The following is a 22,308-nucleotide window of genomic DNA, read 5'->3' on the forward strand; positions in this document are numbered from 1 at the left end:
GGGGCAAAGAACGTTGGGCAGGATTTGTTCTGGGGTCACCAGGTGACAGCGGACGGCCGTCACACTGGCCCCCGTGTCACGCAGGGCTTCGGCCTTGCGCCCATTTATGTTCACTCACTGGCTGTATTTCCTGGTGTTGGCGGGTAGGAGAGCCCGCGGGATCATGTCTCTTCCCCCTAGGCAAGTCAGGACCATGGCGGCAGGTTCCCACTCGGGCTGCTCCTGTTCGTAATCTTCATGCTCTTCGGAGATTTGCTCTTCTCCTAAGGCGGCGGCAGCCACCTGGCGGGGCCCAGGAGTCTGGTTCTTTGGGCAGTTCGGGTCACTGGCATAGTGGCCGACTCGCTGGCATCGGTGACAAGTCACATCGGCTCGGAACCCCGGGCGCATCGGGGGGTTGCCCCGGCCGGCCGGGGGCAGGGTGTTGGTAGCGGGAGCGGCCGGGACGGCGTCTCTGCCCCGGCCCCGGCCCTGGCCTCCTCCTCCTCCTCCTCCTCCTCCTCCTCCTCCTCCTCCTTGGGGACGATGCTGACCTTGGTGGTTCTGTTCTGCTCGTTGGGCCCACTCGGGTGCTTACCCACCGGTCAGCCTCAGCGGCAAGCTGCCGTGGTTCAGTCAATTTACTGTCGAGGAGGTGCTGCCTGAGCTCGACGAAGCAGTTGTTGGAGAGGTGCTCCCACACAATGAGGTTGAAGAGCGGCTCGTATGTTGTTACGTGGCTGCCCTTGATCCATCCCTCGAAGGCTCGGCTGAAATAGTTCACATACTCTACCCAAGTCGTACCTGGGATCCGGGTGCAGTCGCGGAACCTCTGGCGGTACATTTCGGGCGTAAGCCCATATCGAGTGAGGAGGGCGGCCTTCATGTGGTCATAGGACGTCATTTGATGGTCCGGGAGCTGTAGCAGGGCATCGCGGCCTTCGTTGACGAACCTCCCCATAGACCGGCTCCCCAGTCACTTCGATCGATCCGGTGGGAGGTCATGGCGATCTCGTAGGCCTTGAACCACTGCTGTATGTCGTTGTTCCGAAAATATTCACGGACCACATCCTTGGGGATGTGGACCTTTGGTTCGGGGGTGCCCGGGGTGTGCGGGCGCTCGGGCACCCCTAGATCTTTATTCTGTTTCCGCATTTCTATCTCTGCTAGCTTGCGCTCGTGTTCGTATGCCAGTCTTTTTTCTTCTAGTTCTCTCTGCCTTTGCTTTTCTTCCCGCTCTTCTCGGAGCCGTAAGTGTTCTAAGTTTATCTTTTGTTCGGCCAGTTTCAGCTCTCCGTCCAACCGGAGCCGCGCCAACTCCAATTCATGGAGTCGGCTTTTCTCTCGTTCTTGGATCTCTTCCGGGGAGAGACCCGTCCTCCTTTCCTCCGTCGGAGTGGTGTTTGTTTCGGGTGTCTCGCTGTTTCGGTCCCGGGGTGCAGCCGCACCTGTTTCTGCCCAAGATTCTAGGGCGTGTTTGAAGTCCTCTTTGGTGCTCAGCCCGGTGGTAGCAATGCCCAGTTCCATGCAAAATTGCTTTAGCTCTCGATGGTTGTAATCTTCTAGTTTTTCCATCTGGAATTTCTCTGCGGGTCCGCTCTCTTTTGTTGTCATTGTGGTTGAGTCGTGGGGTGAGTTACTTTCTGTACGTTACGCGTTGGTTCGGATCGCGCCGCTGGCCACCAATGTTAGACGGGGACCTGGAGGGTCGGCCGAGGACAAGGGGAGAGGCCTCCGGTGAGGGCCATCTCCAGCGATCGTACAGACAAGTAACTTCCCCCCCACAGATGGACACCACACAAGGATAAGGTTAATGCTCTTTATAGGCAGTTCTTGAAGTAAGGTAGTACGGTACAATGAGATCAGGACACGAGGATCCTCTCAATTCTAGTCTCTGGAAGGGGAAAGGGGTAGTGGGACAGTCTTGTTACCAATCTGGTATTTGAGATGAGATGATGGTAGCTCACAATCCTCGAGCTCGGAGTTCGGGAAGGTCGGGCCGCGGCAGCGCCAGCAGGTCCCGAGGTGGTCGTAGGTAGCAGCGGGCCGCGGCAGCGCCAGCAGGTCCCGAGGTGGTCGTAGGTAGCAACGGGCCGCGGCAGCGCCAGCAGGTCCCGAGGTGGTCGTAGGTAGCAACGGGCCGCGGCAGCGCCAGCAGGTCCCGCGAGGATGTAGGTTGCAGAAGGCCGCGGCAGCGCCAGCAGGCAGGACGACAGTTCACAAGGCAGGGCTGCGGCAGCGCCAGCAGTCCGTCAAGGATGAGTTCTTCACGGTGTCTCTCGACTCCAGGATACAACTGCCTTCCTGCTCTGGAGCTGCCTCAGTTATAGGTCTGGCGCCCTTTGATGTCCGGACCCTCGCACTTGGAGGTTGGGAGGTCCGGGATGAGGGAGTCCAGACACCCAGCAGGGGGGTGGAGCCAGCGCCCGGGGAGGCTGGGGCGATCGGCACCTGGCGGGGGAGAGCCATCGACACTTCTTTCTCCCATTGACCTGCCAAGTGGTCCGTTCACCTCCTGGGTGGATGGTGGTGCCGGGATGTCGGGGCCTGGCCAGGCCCAGGGTTGGGGTCGAGCTGAGGCCACACGGCCTCGTGGTGCAGTGTCCAAGATGGCGGCTGGGCCGGGCAATGGTGCTGACGGTGGCCCGGGTCAGTGATACAGAGATATCCGGGAGCAGGCGTCCCGTAGGGGACGGGTTGCGGGTTGCTTCTGTGGGTAGCACCTGGAGAGCCGGTGCCCTGGCCCTGTCATGCGGGGAGGGAGCGAGCCCTTCATGGGGCCTGTCCAACAGTGCCTTATAGCCGTTTGATACCCTTCTTCCTCTGCAGAGCTCCGCCGTGAGTCTCACCGTTATCGGCGCTCGTTCTGGGTTGCGCAGTTTTTTCAGGTCAAACCAAACGCCGCATATTGCAGAGCGCTGCCCCCTTCATTTTGCGTGTTGGCGGAGAAAACATCACTGGCAGCGGCCCGGTAGAGACTTGATAGCAGCAGCAGTCCAAGCGAACGCCGTCAGGTAGAGTCCACCATGCCTGGGGGAGGAGCCAGAGATCACCTGACGCTACCCGGAGGTGTGGTTCTCCATCATAGCAATCCCCTCAGAAAGCGTATTCTGATTGTTGGCTTTTGCTTGGGAGTTTTTTTTATCAAGTGTTTTGAAGGCAGCGATGGGTGTCTGAGGATTGTATGGGAATGTTGTAACATAATCAGTTTCATAGTTAGCATTTAGATTAGGGAGTAAGGTTTAGCAAAAAATTCTTCAATATATACCCAATGGGGTTTGTCTTTTGATGTGCATATTGATCCACCAGGCAGCTTGTTTGATTAGAAAGGCAAGTTAGTGTTTATGAAAGTTGGGGATAATCAGGCCTCCATAGCATTTATTTCGTTTTAATTTTTTAATAGCAATTCTACCTCTTTTTGCTTTCCAAAGAAACTTGAAGATTGTGGAGTCGATATTGTTAAAAAAGTTAATAGACAGCTGTAGGGGTAACATAAGATTTATTTGTGGGACAATCATCATCTTGATCCATTCCGTGCAGCCCTACCATGCCATAAATTTAGCTGACCAAGCAGATAGTATTTCTTTAAGACTTTTTCTTCAGCTAGTTTTCTTGCATCCTCTAGATTGCTTCTGAAGTGTATTCCTAAGTATTTAATTTGTGATGGCGTCCAGAGTAGTTTAGGGCTGTTCACAACAGTTGACAAGGTCAAGTTCTTCAGTGGGAAGACTTCAGTTTTTTCGAAGTTTAAAGAATAGCCTGAGACCAGCGTGTATGAGTTGATTTCATCTAAGACTGCAGGGATGATGGTTTCAGCCTCTTGCATGAAGATAAGTACATTGTCTAAGTACGGAGCAATTTTATACTATTTGTTCTCTTTTGGTAGGTCTTTAATACAGGTTAGATCTTATAGCAGCAAGTAGGGGTTTGATAGCTAAAAGATACAGCTGCCTTGTCTTGTCCTTTGTGCCAAGTTTATGACCCTCTGCTTTTTCCTCAGTCCTCTTAGGCACAGGTCCCCGAGGGGCTCCACCGCCTCTATTTTTTCCCGGAAGGTATTCATTGGGTGGGTTGCGGGTTCTCTCTCAATCTAATTTGTTCCCTATTTATGCTTTCTCTATCCTCTCTCTTTATTGTTATGCTGTTTTACTCCTCTGATATCAACGAGTCGAACACTAGGTTGAACATCTATAATAGCTTGTTTGTGCTTTACCCGGTCATTACTTGAGCATTACGCTATTTAGCACCTACCCCATACCTGGACAATATTCATACGAAACATACACTTAGTTAAGATTCCAAGAATTGGCTACTCCACCTAATAACTCAACATATTTCTCAATGTCCTATTACTACTTCTTACACCACATAACCTATGAGCACACAATCTTTGTGCTAATTTGGATCATCTACATACTACTTAATCCAGGACTAATAACACACTAAAAGTGCTCTCCCTCAATACAAAATTTATTAATCACAGTGAGCTGCAGGAAAATCCTAGACTACTCTGTCAAACTTAAAGAGGATCTAATTCTCATGCAAGAAACTAAAATTGGTCACAGGGAATGCAACTATACATTATCACTGGATATATAGCACTTCCTCCTCCCCTACTGACAAGGAAAAAGAATGGGGTAATTAAACTTATAGCTATAAAAACTAATCTAGAAGCCTTAGACAACATTCATGATAACAAAGGTAGCTGGGTAATTGTGAAAGTAAATAACAACGCTACATCTTTCTACGTATGCAGCATATATGCCCCAGCTGATGAACCCTATTTTTGGATTACCCACAAAAAACAACTCCTCAAACTACCAAACGATTCAGGCATTCTCCTTGCAGGCGATTTCAACCTCCCCATGGACACCAAATTAGATAGAAGCTCTTCCTGTAAATATAGACCTAATAATACATTTGTAATAACAATCCGGAACACCAACTGCCACAAATACAAAGCAAATTTCTCTAGTACAAGAGGATCCACAAAAAGAATCTGAATTTCACAACCTTGTTATTCTGGTAAAATGCTCAACAAACGCCATATTCAAAGACAAATAGGTCATTCATATGGCACCCTGTCACTTCCCTTCAATGTTCTACATCACACTTTAACTGAAGGACAGACTACTAGGGTATGTCAGTTAGTCTAATGACAGTGATAGAGCTTGCGCAGCGACAGCGGTATGAGCACTCTCATGGCTATATGTGATGTAAATGCAAAATGGAGAAGCAGTTAATTATTATAGTAAAGAATAAAGAATACATTGCCTGCATAGATAAAAGCTTCTCGGAGAGTGGGAAAGTCAACCTTGTTAGATCCGAAAAGAATAACACCACTTCCTGTGCAGTAATAAGTGAGATACCAAAGGTGCAGAACCCAATTTAGGATAGTTTTAGGACCTTCTCCCTGGTTGTCTGGGAGAGGACACCCAGACACTGTGCCCTAGAAGAGAGGTACAGTGCACCAAACTGAGTGCCCTAAAACTGAAGCTCATCATATCAAACTAGAAGATGGCAAGGTGTTTTTTTAATGAAGGCACACATTTTTTGAAAACAAGCAATGTCTAAAATAAAACACACACACACATCTATCTGTCTAATATATATATCTATATATAAAATATTATATGCGCACACATTTATTTCATGTAAAAGCAGATATCGCACCGACACTGAAGGGGACTACCTAATGTGCGGATGAGCACAAGCATAATATCATTACTCACAGTCAGGTAAATCAATGGCTGAAGTGAGATGATGATGTGAAACATGCTATAAGCTATGGTGGGCGGAAGCACAATGTGAATGAAACTAGAGCAGACCAGTGGAGGAAGAGAGCCGATTGAAAATCCCAGGAAGTATATATAACATGTATAGTTTGATTTTTTAAATGTCTTGGGCATTGCAAGACTTGAAAGTGTGCTCTCTCGCATGTCCATTGAATGATTGTCTTGTTTTTGATAGTAGTTGTAATACTTCACTTTCCCCGTTAAAGGGTACTCTCGGGGACACAGGATACAGGTTTGTATTTATATCTTTATTTATATTGTATAGGGAGAGTGCCGGGAAGCGTCCGCTGAATCCGCTAGATTCACGGGCTCCTCGCTCTCTGTCCTACAAAATGGCCGCTGCGCTCTACGTCATCACGTCGCAGTGTGAAGACTAGAGCGCGACACTCCTATCGCAGACTGTACAGAGCCCATGATGACTATTGAAACTTCGGCTAAACCGTTTCCCGCCGGATGATATATTGATGTATGCCTGACCTTTATGCCGTTCCTTCCCATGTAAGCGTTTCATTTTTCTGACCTAAACTGGGGCCTATTGTCGCTTAGTATGGAGCGTGGAATACCTTCCCTAAGGAAGATGGTTATAAGAAACTTTAATACTTTGTCTGTGTCCATGTCTTCCTGTATGTCTATCTCAGGCCACTTGGAATACCTGTCCATGAGCACCACTAAATATTTCTGGACTCAATGTGCGTCCAGTACCGGACCTAGAATGTCTATCGATACATCCTCCCACGGGTTGGAGGGGTTGTCACATTTTCCTAAGGGTGGGCGCATCAGGATTTGTGACATGTCCGCTTTTTGGCAATGTTCGCACTCGCGCACGTGCCTTTCTATCTGGCTGTCCATAGCCGGCAACCAGTACATCAGTTTCACCCTAAGCTTCGTCTTCACAATGCTCAGATGCCCTTCATGTAAGATGGCGAGTAAATGTGGCACCAATGAATTTGGAGGAACTACCTTTTCTCCTCTTCGCAGGAAGATCCCTCTGTCACCAACCAATAACTCTTCTCTCACTTCAAAGAATTTCCTGTGCTCGGCCTTCACGTGCCTCTTTTCTGGCCATCCTTTATTATTAAAAGGCTCTTCTATAGCGCATGGCCACTCGAAAGCATCCCAGCACTTGTAGTGTGAATCGCTTGACAGCTCTGATGTCAGTCGTTCTTGTATGCTTCCTTCCACTCCTGTTTGCTTATCACTTTTTCGTGATCTTCCATCAACGCCACTCTGATATCCTCCTCTTCGGAACCGCGTGGGGCTTCCTCCATGGCTGAGGGTCGGCTGAGATAATCGGCTACTTTGTTTCTGGCTCCAGGTATGTGTTCTACTTCGTACCTGTAGTCCAACAATTTCAGGGTTATCTTAGCAATGCGGGGGGTCGCATATGCATGTCCGGAAGACATGAGGACTTCGACCAGCGGCTTGTGGTCCGCCCTAAGCCTTAATCTCGCGCCCCATATGAACTGGCGGACCTTCTCCATGGCCCAGACTGCTGCCAACATCTCATTTTCTATTACTCTGAACTTTTGCTCCGTGGGTGACAAAGATCTTGATGCGAAGCTGATGGTGGACGTTTTCCCCATCTTTCGTCTCTTGCATTAGGACTGCTCCAAGGCCCTTTTCGCTTGCGTCCGTCGTTAGTACTGATCTTCCTTGCTGATCAAAGACATATAGAGGGACTGCTGTGCTGATGTCCTCTTTGATCCTCTGGAATTTCTCTGGGGTCTCCTCCAACCACTCAAAGGTAGTCTTGTCTAGGAGGAGTTGGCACAAGTGATGTGTCTTGGTGGCGAAATGCTGCACAAACTTACTGTAAAACTCGGCCATGCCTAGGAAGGACCCGACTTCTTCTTTGTTTCTCGGCGGTTGTGCATCGCATATTGCTCTGATGTTGGTTTGTTTAGGTGCGATGCCTTGGTCACTGGTCTCGTGGCCCAAGTATGTGACAGACGTCATTCCAAACCAGCACTTGTCCCACTCTGCCGTGAGTCCATTGTGTTCCAAGACATGCAGGACTTTGGTCAACTTAGCATCATTGTCTGCCTTGTTCTTGCCAATTACCAAAATGTCATCCTGAAGTACTGCACTCCGTCAACTTCCTTGAACAACTTGTGCATAAGTTTCTGAAATACGGCTGCCACCGATGGTAGTCCAAACGGCATTCTGCGAAACTGATAGCACCCGAATGGGGTTCTGAACTACGTCAATTTCCGGCATGTGTGGTGTAGAGCTATTTGATGGTAGGCGGAGGTGAGGTCAATGGTGGAGAAGCATTTAACTCCCTTCGTTTTTGCCAGCATCTCGTCTATTCTTGGTAGTGGGAATTTTTCTACTATTTTGTTTTTGTTCAATTCCCTCAGGTCCACACACAGACTAACCTTGCCGTTGGTTTCATCGCTAACACTAACGGTGCCAACCACTCTGCACTATTAATAGGCTCCATAATGCCATTGTCTTCCAGCCTCTAATTCCAGTTGTACCATCTCTCTGATTGCCAACTGGATATTTCTCACTCTGTGGCACACTGGTTTCGCATCTGCCTGGAGGTCAATCTTGTGCTTGAATTTAGTCAATTTGTCCACTTTGCCTCCAAACACTAAGGGAAAGTCTTCCTTCATCTTTGTGACGTGTGGTTGTTGCTCGGGGCTGGTCATCAGAACTTGTGTGGTGCCACCCGGGTTCAACTGTATGCCTAAGTCTCCTTGGCCGACCCATCCCAGGACTGAAGGGCCTTTCTCCGCCATGTATAATTTTCACTCTGCACTCCGCTATTTAAACTCAAATTTCAGGCTCCGGTATCCTACCATAGGAATGGATCTCCTGTGAACGTGACTGGCCTAATATCTGGGGGTTCCAGGTGGATGTCCCAGATGGCATTTGAAATGTTCATCCCACACCGTCCGTTGTATAATACGGGTATTATGGTATACGGGGATCCTGAATCTGCTACCATCTTTATCGGTACTCCTCCAATCACCAGGGCGCACCGAGGTTTCTTGGAGCGGTTGCAGTTGATCCAGAGTATGTGTTCTTCTATGCATAACACGCTATCTTCTTCTTCTCCTTCTCCCTCTAGATTAGACTCTTGTGCAACGTACTTGACTGCTGGTCTTTTCTGCTAGCAGCGACACACTTTCTCATACTGCCCTACGATTCCGCAGAACATGCATTTGGCGCGGAAAGCCTGGCAACGCTGGTCATAGGCCGCATGAGATAGACTGTTGCACCTGTAATACGTCTTCTTGCCTTTGCTGACCAGTTTCTTCGTCGGTGCTGGTGTGGACGTTCATTTGATTTTTGTCCTTGTGTCCTGTGCTACTACCTTGCCTCTTTCCGGTGGTTCTGCTTTTGTGAGTTTGTTAACCATGGGCCTGGCGGCGGTCTCCCTTTTTGCCGCCTCCGTGCATCTGTTTGATCGCTCTGCTTTCTTCACCATGGCTAGGACTTCCTTCAGGGTCGCATCTCCATTTACCCACAGCTTGTCCTGGATTGCAGAGTTTGTGGTGTGCATGACTATTTGGTCTTTAATGAATTTGTGTATGGTGCCGAATTTACATGCGATTGCCAGTTTCTTCAACGCTGCTACGTACTCGTCTAAGGACTCCACCGCTGCTGGTTTTCTTTGTTGGAAGTTGTACCTGTCGATGGATGTGCACACTGCCGGCCTATAATGTTTATTCAGATCGTCGATCACGTGCAGAAACACGTTGTCATCATCTGCTTGTCACGGTGTCGGGACTAGATTCTGGAACACTCCGATGCCTTCTGAACCTAGGTTACGAAAGCAATATCCTCTTCCTTCTTTTGCTGGGAAATACTTCTCCATTCTCCACTTCTAGGTCTTCTAGATAGTTCATGAAGTATTCCCTCCAGTCCTCCCACTTCGAGGGATCACCTGGTTTGGGTAGGATGAGGATCGGTGTCGTGAGCGAGGATGTTTGTGCACACATTTCTGCTCTTCTCTCGGGTAGCTCTTCCTCCCCTCTGGGACTGCCTGGCGCACTCCGTCCGTGCAGTCGTGTGGGGCTCTGTTGCGACGCAGATTCGCCCCCTGTGCTGTGTCCTGTTTGCTCCTCCAGGGCCCCAGGCGCTCACTCTGTCCACTAAAACGTGGTACCAGATGTCTCTGCACCCCGACGATTGTGTCTCTGCCCTGCCCCTGTCCTCTTCTATGGGTGGCAGTGTTCACAGCAGTGTTTGTTCCCTGCCAAGTCCGGGCATGTGCACAAGGGTAGTGTGTGGTGACTCAAGCCTTCACCCTTGCTCACACTGTTGGACAGACCACCCTGTCTGTAGTTGGCCTTGGCTGCAGCTGCTAAGCTCGGGCTGTTTCTATGCGCGGCTGGCTGCTTGTGTCTGTGTGCGTTTCCTCTGCTGCGCTTGTGGAGAAGCGTGGCTCAATGGTTCGAGCGGCAGACCCGGATGCAGAGGTCTGGTTGGGACCAGGGTTCAATTCCCGCCTCGGCAGCTCTTGGACTCAATTTCCCCGGACCTGATAATTCTCGCCTCGGTGCCTAGGCTAATCATGGGTCCCACTTTGTGACTCTGGGCAATAGCTTGCTTAATCTCCAGAACGGCCCCAGCAGCGCTGTGGATGCCTGGCTTCCCCTTGGGGGTGCCCAGGAGTGGACATGTCACAGGAAAGCCAGGATGGGTTCCACAGCGGTATGAATACAACACTACGAGGCCTCCGGGTAGAAGTGCGCTATATAAATACTCTACATTTACATTTCTCTCCTCCCTGCTCCGTACCGGTCTGTGGCCTGTTTCCACTCCCTGGATGCTGGTGGTTTCTGGTCAGCTCACCACCCTGGGTTCCACGTGGTCTTCGGTTTTTTTTTTTCTTCTGGATCCCGCCCTCATTGCCAGTTGTAATACTTAACTTTCCCCCTTAAAGGATACTCTCAGGGACATAGGATACAGGTCGGTATTTATATCTTTAATTATATTTTATAGGGAGAGCGCCGATAAGCATCTGCGGCCTCCTTGCTCTCTGTCCTACAAAAAGGCCGCCGCAGCGTGAAGACTAGAGCGAGACACTACAGTAGTGGATTTTGGATTCACTACATAAACTGTGGTTGGCATACTCTGAGTTTTAACTGTTAATATTGGAATACATAGCATCAATTACAGAAAATGAAAACAAAATTACTTGGAGGAGTTAACCTTTTACCGTAATCCCACCTGAAAATAATGAAAATTATCATCTAAACAGCAATTCGCCCTGAAATATGGCATACACAACAGACTGCAGCTGTTTAAGGAATAGGTTGTAAAAAGTGGTTAATTTGTACACAAAACAAAAAAGTAAGTTCAGAACAAAGTTTTTCTTAGGAGCCCGCCGTCAGCACTGCTGAATTTCTTAGCTGGTGAACACCAAGGCTGCCTAGCTTCCCCACCCTTACCCTCTGCTTACCTTACCCTATACTCCCTCCCTCTTCATCTTACTCTAACAGGTTTCTTTCATTTCTGCTCCTCGCTTTGTCACAGTTTTCCTATTTTTCTCCTCCTCCTACTTTCTCACTTCTGCTCTGTGCCAAAGTTTGATGAAAAAAAAGAAGCCATGTTTCCAAAAGTAAGTACCAGTGCCAACCAACTGATCCACCGGCACAAATTAAGTACTGGCCATTTACGTGTTCACTAAAAATCATCAGATAATTAAGGACGATTGTCATTAAACCATGGTATTTGTTTGTTTGCTGATGGAAAATACGCACACAAAGTGTTTTCTGACAAGTGTGTTATTTCGGGGGCAGTAATCCAAAACCACCAGCATTTATCCTTTATACCACTCTACTGGGATTACGCACTTGCATGACCTAATCTTTGTAGCATAGCAATTTCTAACCTATTCTACTATTGGGAATTTTATTAACATAACGAGAGGGACAATACAATCTGTACTAGTGATTTCAGAGCTGAAGAAATATTCCCAAAACTGGCCCCTAAGCAGCGAATGCACCTTTCTCCACACAGCTCCAATACCAGCTGTTCACCTGGGCGGAGGGCAAGCTCACATCAACCCAAGCCTCAGGTCACTGGCCGTGAAGGTGCACTGGACTATTGCCCTAACACAGCAATTGGTTCGAGTCTGCTGAGGACCACCTTACCTGGATGGGAGTCCCTTCCTAAGCTGTGGTGTGTAGGGTCCAGGCTGGGTTGCACCGCTTCTTCCGAACCCTGTGGCATAAAAGAAGGAAAGTGACTTAAACATGGGGTTACACTATTTGAGAGGGTGGGCAGTGAGGCAGCAAAGCAAGATTAGTCCAGGAAAATCCCAACCCTCAGTTAACTACAAAGGCAGTAGATAATAATAGTGAGTTATCACATTTTGGAACCATGAAAGTGTCCAACAAAGCTGGTTCGTCTTAAAATCAGGCAGGTTCTTCTAGTATCCAAATTCTGGACTATTACAGATAATGTTTAACTATTATACAAATACCAAGAATATTGTGAAGGTAATTAATGTCACTTAAGATACCACTGATTTTGTGCCCATAATGTTTTGGATAAAGGGAGATGTGTTTGCTAGGAAACAAGAGTCAACAAGGTACCGTTTAGGGCAATATAAACAAAAGGCACTGGCAACTTCAAAAAGGTCGTTGCTTTAACGTGCTAACAAATGCTAACACAGAGACTATTTCTGCCACGACTCTGTGCAATCTGCCTCTTTCCGTACCTCCTATGTCAATGTCCCATTTTTCATTCTAGAAGATGCAGCTGTGGGTTTTTACTCATAACAGAAAACGCAGTAGTGAGAGGTTATCAGGTAGACACCAGCATGATCTCACATCTGGTCATCAGCAACCTGTGTTGCAAAATCACCATTGGTACATAATCAACTTAAGGGTGAAAACATGTTTGCACAATCCCATTTAGGTGGAAAAAAACGTTTGGGTGCAAAACCAATGACAGGAGCAAAATCTTACTTGGTGCCATGCGGGAAGGACTAAGGTGATATCAAATGACAATTTCTTCCAGCAATAGCAGAAGGACTGGCCCAAACAAACCAATGGCTGAAGGATGTCATTGGAAAGCCCCTCTCTGTGTATGTATTTGGCGTTGCTGGCAATAACTGTGGTAAAATATGGAGTATGGAAATGCTTTTCAAAAGCCCTAACCACTTTAGTAGGAATAGCGCATTTACATGCAAAGTCTCGCTTTGTGCAAAATCAACAGGACTGTGAAAACACTTGCAGAGCAAAAATCACACTAAGATGCAAAAACTATGTCGAAGAGGCCTTTTCTTGGCAGTGGTGAACACACATTAGTAGAGGCAGATACACTCTGCAGACACATTTTAAGGATTTTGAGGGCACTGGGCTAAACGTACTTTGGGGGCCCCGTTCGGAACAGCTTTGAATATATGATCCATATTTCATGCCCTCTTTGGCCAGGTCATGGACAGTACGCAGACACACTGGTCCAATTTTTGAATCCGTTTCCATCCTATTTTTAGGAACTGTAATGTGGATTTTTAATAGTGTAATGCAGCAGTAGCTCACTAATGTTATAGGAAATAATCTCTGTGATGCCCCTCCCATTTCTCGTATGTGAGGTCCCGTTTCGATCTAAAAGAAACTTTTTGTGGATGTTGAATGTCGGTGAAACACTCAAAACATTACCCTGCAAAATGGCAGAAATAAACTCCCACAGATTACACGTTTTAAAAATACATTAAAGGAAACCGGTCTTTATAACTATCTATGTTTAAGAATCATTCAAGGGGGGGAGGAGCTTCGCCGGCGATCAAGATGGCCGCGTGAGCTCGGAGCTCCGAAGACCTCCCGATCCTCCGCAATAATCCTGATGCCTATCCTGTCCCACAATTGTGGGAATCGATTGCTGAGTGGGTCCTGATGCGGCGCCCGCTTTCGGAGTGAAAATCGGATATTCCTGGACCCCGTTAGCTCGACGGACCTCGGTGGCTCCGCCCGTGCCACTGGTCTATTGCTGTGGTGCGCAGCGGTGCTCCCATGTGGGCGCTCCTTTGTCTACGCCTGGACCCTGCGGTGTGTGACTCCGATATCTGAAATCCCTGAGACTCGGTTGGTGTATCGGACCCTGGCAACATCATTGAATGTGTGGCGCACCTCCCGCTGGACTTCTTGGTCCCTGTTGATCATCTTGTTGGATGCGCCAATATGGCGGGCAGGGGGGACCTGGACAAAGGCAAGTCCCAACGGGTCAACAGAAAACCGTCCCAGTCCCAATCTACCATCCCAGAGCGCTTCTCCCAGTCGAAGGGCTCGCCGGTTCTGGCAGGCCGTGCTAAAGACCCGACTAGGGATCGATCGCCGGAGGACTCTGAGATAACGCTTCGGGACGTTATGGGTGCAATCACGGGAGTGCAATCAGAAATGCATACTCTCCGAGAGGAACTGTCCAGTAAGGTCGACTCCTTGAAGATTGAGTTGAACCTCATCAGAACTGACCTCGGAAAAACCAACGACCGGGTCAAATCACTGGACCTTAAGACGACTAGCCTGACCACTGATGTGTCGGATATACAGACGGAGGTGCGTGACTTGAAACTGGCGAACGGTATGCTGGCGCGCCGGCTGGACGATTTCGAAGGCCGTGCGCGACGCCAGAATGTCCGCATTACTGGGGTCCCGGAGAAGGCCGAGGAGGACTCGGTGGAACTTTTCGTGGAGGATCTGGTGCTTAAGAACTTGATGCCCGGAGGCTTAAGTAAATTCTTCTCGGTGGAGCGGGCCCACAGGATACCGGGGGGACCGCCGAAGTCAGGCGCCTTCCCTCGCCCTATTATCGCACGGCTCTTTAACTTTAGGGACAGAGACGCTATCCTGCAGGCATCGAGGACCGCGGGCCCTCTGCGTTTCCAAAACTCCGAAGTTAACTTCTTTCCGGACTTCACCCAGGCCGTGCAGAAAAAACGTCAGAGTTTTACTGGGGTGAAACGGCGACTGAGGGAAATGGGCCTGCGGTACTCCATGCTCTACCCAGCCAAGCTTCGGATTGAGCGTGACCACCGGACCTTGTTTTTTGACTTTCCGGATGAGGTGGGACACTGGCTGGACACCCTTCCCCAGGAGCGACAAGAACCGGCTGACCAGACGGAGGAGGCTACCGGAGGCGCGGAAGCACGGGAATAATGGTTTTCAGTTTGACTTTCCGCTAGCTGGGTGACCGTATGGGACCTCTACTTCGGACATTGCTGCTATTGGTTTTGACTCTTTGTCATTAATATGGGGGATGACGGGGGGCGATAGGATGTCTCCTTTCTCCTCTGTAGACTTCTTGTAGATTAGTTAAGGGGCGACAGGCACACTGCTAGTTGGGGTGGATTATAGTCTAATGCAGGGGTGCAGGGTGGGGGGTAGTTGGGGTGTGGTTTTTCAACTTTCTTTTCTGTCTTCTTCTTTGTTCCGGCTGAGGGTTCCTTGGACTGTTATGTCGTTGTGGTGGGCGCCATTGCGGGGGGTGGGGAGGGGGTGGAGCTTCCTTGCCGATGGGGGGTAAATCTTTAAACTTGTTGAGTTGGAATGTCAACGGGTTAGGGGACCGCATTAAGAGGGGTGTTGTTTTGCAGATGCTTAAACGTTATTCGCCTGATGTCATTTTCTTACAGGAGACCCATCTAGTGGGACACACTTGTAAAGCACTGAGCAGACGTGGATTTAAAATGGTGGCACACTCGGGGTTCTCTTCGGGATCACGAGGGGTGGGTATCATGGTGCGCATGTCCCTCCCGTTGGAGGTGGAGTCAGTGACTGCGGATGAGAGAGGCAGATATGTGGCTGTGGTGGGCAAATGGGAGGGCCGTACTCTGGTTTTGGTTTCAGTTTACATTCCCCCGGGGTTACAGGAAACCACTTTTAGGGACCTGGCTGCCGCCATTTTGGGTCTCCCCGAGGGCCTGTTGTTGGTGGGTGGAGACTTTAACTCTGTCGTGTCCGGCACCCTGGAGCGCTTCCCATCCAGAGACCTGCGTCCTTCCCAGTCCTGGTTGCCTGACTTTTTGGGTTCAATGGGGATGGTTGATTGCTGGCGGTTGATGCACCCCTCCCAGCGACAGTACACGTTTCTCTCCGGCGCACATGGTAGCCTATCCAGGATAGACTACATTCTCACCCCGGCTGCCCAGGCGCAGTCCGTATCCACGGCGCGTCTCCTGGCTAGGGGTATCTCGGACCATTCCCCAGTTTGGGTTTCCTTCGATTTTCAAATCCCCGCGTCATCGCGAGTGGCTCCCATTAACCCGTGGTACTTCCGTGACCCGAAGTCCAGGTCGCTACTGACCAAAGCAATGGACCGGTACTTTGCCGAAAACACTGGCTCAGTTGACTCAGCCGTCTCCCTCTGGGAGGCTTTCAAGACCGTGCTGCGCGGCGAGGCCTTCTCCTTGATTGCGGAGGCCCGCCGCCGGCGGGATGAGGATGTTGTTCGGCTGGAATCCGACCTTGCTGAGCTAAACTCTCAATTGGAGCTAGACCCATCTCCCGAACTGCTTCACACGCTCTCCCTTAAACAGTCCGAGCTCCGCGCGTCTGCCACGGATGCGGCGAAAGCCCTGAGTAGGGAGCAACAAGGTAGGATATACGACGCGGGAGACAAGGCTGGTAAGCTCTTGGCGTGGCTGGATAGACGGGAACTTGCGTCTCGAGTGGTCCCGGAGTTGGTGGGAGCGGAGGGCGTCACCTTGACGGACCCGGCGGCGATAGTTGGGTCCTTCGCGGACTACTTCGAGGAGGTGTACGCCTCAGCGGACCCTCTTCCGGAGTCTGCGTCGGCCTCCTTTTTGGAAGATATAGAACTTCCCTGTCTCTCGGACCTTGAGCGAGACGACATGGATCGGACGCTGACGGCGGACGAGGTGGCCTTGGCTATCAAATCCTTGCGCTCTGGCAAAGCGCCGGGGCCTAACGGCATCCCGGTTGAGCTCTACAAACTCAGGGCTGACTCGCTTGCCGGGCCCTTGTTGAACATGTTCCTTGAGGCCCGTGCTGTGGGAGAACTCCCCCCAGACCAGCGGTTGGCTACCATCGTAGTGATTCACAAGGAGGGGAAACCGCGCGATCTTTGCCGGTCTTACCGACCCATCTCCCTTTTGAACGCTGAGCCTAAGATTCTGGCTAAGATACTGGCTAACCGGCTAGTGGGCGTGATTTCGGACCTGGTCCACCCGGACCAGTGCGGCTTCATACCGCACCGGAACACAGCGCTCAACCTGAGACGACTTCACGCAGTGATGGCACGTGTGCACCTGATTCGTGAACCTGCTGTCCTCGCCTCTCTCGACGCCACTATGGCTTTCGACTCGTTGGAGTGGAATTACCTGTGGGCTGTACTGGCCAAGCTGGGGTTTGGACCCGCATTCATTGGCTGGGTCCGACTATTGTACTCTGCACCACTGGCCAACGTGGCGGTTAATGGTCGGCAGTCGGCCTCTTTCGCGCTACGCAGAGGCACTAGACAGGGTTGTCCGCTTTCTCCGCTTTTGTTCGCTCTGGCACTTGAGCCATTGGCGGCGTGGATCAGAACGCACCCCGATATCTCTGGCATATCGTGGTCCCCGGGGTTTGAGGACCGGGTGTCGCTCTATGCAGACGACATCCTTTTGTACCTCACTTCTCCCTGTCACTCACTCATAGTGGCTTTCGATCTCTTGAGGACCTTTGGGGCCCACTCGGGCCTGGTGATCAACTGGGCTAAGTCCTCGCTGTATGTACTGTCCGGAGATACGCCGCGCCTCCCCCGGGGATGCTCCATCCAGGTGGCCCAACAGGGCTTCCGGTATTTAGGCATCTACGTGTCGCAGGACTCCCGAGCCCGTTATTCACACAACCTCCTTCCACCGTTGGAGCGGCTGCACCGGGACGTAGAGGGCTGGCGGAAGTTGCCGATCTCCCTTATGGGCAGAGCCGCACTTTTTAAAATGATGGCGTTACCTCGCTTCCTGTATGCCCTGCAGAACACCCAGGACCCTGTGACAGCTAAATACTTCGCGCAAATTGAATCCCTCCAACGAGCGTTGCTGTGGGACGGCAGGCCGCGGATTTCGCTGGCCAAGCTGACTATACCGAGTTATGATGGGGGTATTGCGTTGCCCGACGTGCGGCGATATTACTGGGCGTCCCAACTTGCGGCAATCAATCACGGCCTCTACGGCCCGGCGGTTAACCCAGGCTATGCTATGGATCGATGGCTCGTGGGGGACGGGAATTACTACAGAGCGTTATACTCTAGGTCTCTGGATCGGAAGCTTACGGGTCCCACTAAGACTATGGTTCATATCTGGCGTGCAGTTACTAAAACTTTGGGCTGGCACAATAGGGTTACCTTGGCCACCCCGCTGTTTGACTCGGACGTACTGGGGAAGTTGTGGCACACGAAGGGCTTCGACAGGTGGGACACCATCGGGATATCCAAGGTTGGGGACATGGTGGCCAGGGGTAGGGTCAAGTCTTTCGATGTGTTGCAATCAGAGTACCAACTGGCGGCAACGGAATATTTCCGACACGCTCAGCTTAGCCATGCTCTTTCCCCTTATGTGTCGGGGGCGGAAGCGATCCCCGAATCATCTCCCCTGGAGGATCGGGTGTTGGACGGCCATATGCCGGACAGCGCTATCTCCCTAACCTACAAAAAACTTATTAATGTGCGAGTTGACTTGCTGGTGCGATTGAGAGAGCTTTGGGTGCATGATGGAATTGAGGTGGATGATGAGGATTGGCAATTGGCGATTTCCTCTCCCAGAGAAGTGGCGATTTCGGCGCGTCTCCGCCTGGTACAGCTGAAGATACTGCATAGGGTGTATGTCACCGGCCCCAGACTAATACACATGGGGCTGTCAACGGATGGCATGTGCCGGAGGGGATGTGGGATGCTTGGGACCTTCCTACATATCATATGGGAATGCCCTTGTGTGACCCGATATTGGGCGCGTGTACATGCCGTGATGGAAGAAGTAACTGGTGTGACCCTGCCGGCTGAGGCCCGGAGATGTCTCCTTAACATCTGGGGCCCGTCTGATTATAGTGTTGCGCAGACTCGATGGGTCACCCTGGGTTACATGGTGGCCAAAAGGGATATCGCCCAGAAATGGGGTGCGCCAGCTCCCCCCTCGCTCAGCCTCTGGGAATCAAATATGGACTGGTGCATGCTGCGTGAGAAGACGGTGTATGTGGCCAGGGGTAAGCCTAGAATGTGGATGTCTGTGTGGGGTGCCTGGAACTCCTATAGGGGCGACATCTGCGACCCTCCCGTGGAACTCGATTCCGAGACCCTGCCTTCCCCGTAGTATCCCCTACCCGGGACTCCACTTCGTCTCCTACTGTGCTACCCCCCACGTAATTCACAGTTGTCATTCTTTTTGTGCACAACCTTGGGTGTCGAGCCTCCGACCCCCTCCCGCTACAAAAGCCCGCTATATCTGTATTGTCCTCAGCCTCTTTCTCTTTCTTTTCCGCTGTTTATCGTGCTTTCTGCACGCCTTTTTCTTTTGGCCTTTTCTGGGCCTTTCTACCTCATGGTTTAATTGTTTTTGAGTTCACTCTTATTTAAAAATTAAACCTGATTGCTTCTGATTATTGTGTTGTGCACGACCTCTCCTGTTGACTTCATGCTGCCTGGCCTCCGGGATGTATGGCTGAATAGCGGTGTACTTTTTCTGCAAATAAAGGTTTTCCAAAAAAAAAAAAAAAGAATCATTCAAGGGCATCTACTTTTTTTTGGAACCTAGTCCTTGTTCAAGGGCCACAATCACAACTGCTTAGATAGCTCTTGAGCTATCTATGAAAAGTAAGCATCGGTTTAAGCCACCATTATTTCCATGTCAGACAGAGCTTTGTGATTGCATTACACTTTTTTGAAAGTGACCTTTCTACAAAATCACCCAGATTTTTGACTGCTGTTGCTGATCCTGATTTGTTGGCCATAAAACTCTGTGCACCTACCCCTGCGAACCACAGATAAAGTGCTTGTTCTCTACCTTATAAACCTAGGAAATTGGCAAATACATGATCAGCACCTTTACTGTACTTACAAGTCCCTAATATATAGTACTGCAGGTACCCAGCGCCTCAGGGGCTTGTGTAGTGCTTCCAGACGGTGGACAAAGATCTTGGTTGTGGGTGGTTTTTCAATTCCTTTGGGAGGATGACCTAGGGGCTGTGCCTATGATGGGATTAACTTAAAAGGGACCTCTCCTGTCACAAGCAGAATCAGCTAACACCTAGGCCTGCCACTCTTTCATCCAGCTAGCCAGTCTGGCTCCATTCACAGTGAGGTCCCTTTACGCATTACAGTGATAAGACGCCTGGCGGTTTACATATAATACCTGGGGTACACTTCAAAGGACGAGGACAGCATACCTAAACAGCTCTTGTATATTCACGGTCTGGCTACTGAAACGCTGGGTTTTGTTCTGATACAAGACCTGCCTCAAACCGTATTTAGGTGTTTGATGCGGGAGGACACTAGGATTACCATAATACTATCCAAAAAACACCAAGCTCTCAGAGCCACATTTAGTGTGGCCGAATATGTCCACCATCTTAAAAATGCCCAAAGAAGGTAGGGTTAGCCTTGGGAAACTTTGCTTCCATTGGTTGAAGTCTCTAGGGGTCATTCCCACTCACTAGTATGTACCAGGCATAAATGTAGCCCCTCCAGGCATCGACTTCTGGATACTCTCTGGAACTTAAAAGACCAGAAGGAGTACTGACCTTCTGTCTGTGACCTGAAAAGAGTCCTGAAAACTGGACCTGCTCTCCCACTTGTATCCAGGGCAAAGAAATGGAGTCCACCGGTCATAAGGCTGACCTCCTATTAAAGCTACAGGGAAACAACTAGCTGCAAAAGGCCTTTTCCTGCACCTGCCCAGCTGAACAGTAACAATTGATCCTGGAGTGTACCACGTTGTGGCCTCTACCCTGTGAGTCTCTAAGTGCCAACTCTGAGGTCCAGGTGACTTTAGTAGTGTACTACTGTGCCGGATTGAGACTTAACCCGTTGACTGCCGCGCGAATTCCACTGCGGTGCAGGCATATTAATGAGTGGACGTGTTTCGGACGGCCCCCGGCCGTCCTCCACTCACGCCCCCTGTGACGTCAGACAGCCAGGGGCCATCCAACGCATGCAACAGGTTAAGGGACTAAAGTTATAAAGTAACATTTGAGACCAGGACAAACCTGGTTAGTGTATCTGAAATGTGCTCCCTCGTGGGCACCATCAAATTACGTCTAGGCTCTGTTCTACCACTACCAGTGACTATCAATTGCACTTTGAACTTCTTGGCGCTGTTTTCACTTAAACCTTTAAAAATTCATTACTCCGATTCTCTTATGGAATTTGTCATTTTGGTGTAATTTTATAAAAGGTTATTAAAAAAATTCTAAACTCATTTTAGGACTTTTATTGTTTTGCATTCCAAATTTATTGCAGTTTAAGTACTGCATAAATACTTCACATATTAGTTCTAAATGAAGCCTGACTGTTTGCACCAAGCTATAAGAGAGTCAAGCACAGGTTTATTAAGTGACTTTTATGGTTCACTTTGACAAGGACAATTATTATTATTTGAGGTAGATTCTCAAGCCCCTCAACTAATATTCTCAATTTCATACACACATTATTTTCATTTGTACCTGCCATGCACCTACAATTATTGGGCGGTCATTTATGGCTAAATGTGGTTGCTTTTGCTACTTTACGATGATCGAATATAACAGTAAGTTGCCTTTATTTTATGTATTATGATGTGCTTTTATTTCATATATTCATATAATACATGGGATTTTTGTAATCCCTGAAGAAATGCACGTCCCCAATTTCTTTATAAATCGGTGACTAGTGACATACTCAGGAACCAATTATAATTGAGAAGACATCAGAGCTGGGCTATTATAAGTTATTACAGTCGAGTTCTGAGATCACCATCCCTCCTGCCAGAGTCAGCAGTGAGGTCAAAGTTGGGTCAGGTCAAGGAGCATAATTGAAGCAGCTATTAAAAGCAACAAAACCGGAAAGTAGCCTTCTTTCTTCTGCTCTGTTTTAATAGCTTACAATGACAAGACAAGGGAGGGAAAATATTTACTTTTTGCACTCCTTAGATAGAGAAAAGCTAGAATCTTTCTACATGTTTCTAAACATTCCGAGCTACTGCAGCTTTTCTTTAATTTTTTTTTTTTAAACGACTTGTACTGAACGGTTTCTAATATCTGTTTGCAACAAAGCAACGCATATCTAACCGGTTTTGCACTAGAGGTTTTATTTTTATTCTTCATGTTTGCAAATATGCTCACTAATTCAAATGAAAGAGCTACACAACATGGTTTTAAGTGGTTTGTGGGAAAGGTTACGGTGTGACTATATATGATATGGGATACAGTATCCCCCTAGTGTACAGGATAAGGATATTCACAATTCTCTGACTTCCATACCCTTACCGAGAAACTCAGCCTTCAGCCTCGTTCCTCTATATGGCGATGGAAAGCCTCAGTGACTTGCAATATCCTTATAATGTACAGTAAGGAGTACTTTATCCTTTATATAATGCACAATGTCT

General features: G+C 49.2%; 1 protein-coding gene across 4 annotated transcripts in view; it reads right to left on the reverse strand.

The window, feature by feature from the left end:
- The window catches only part of ARHGAP40 (Rho GTPase activating protein 40), a 475,540-nt gene that overhangs the window by 77,934 nt on the left and 375,298 nt on the right, over positions 1–22,308 (reverse strand). For all 4 annotated transcript variants that reach the window (XM_086932262.1, XM_086932263.1, XM_086932260.1 and 1 more), the window contains one exon: positions 11,885–11,954. In XM_086932262.1, the coding sequence (XP_086788388.1) occupies positions 11,885–11,954 (70 nt within the window). The remainder of the gene's footprint in view (positions 1–11,884; positions 11,955–22,308) is intronic.

Source organism: Lissotriton vulgaris, chromosome 7 (assembly GCF_964263255.1).
Source record: "Lissotriton vulgaris chromosome 7, aLisVul1.2, whole genome shotgun sequence".
Classification (NCBI taxonomy): domain Eukaryota; kingdom Metazoa; phylum Chordata; class Amphibia; order Caudata; family Salamandridae; genus Lissotriton; species Lissotriton vulgaris.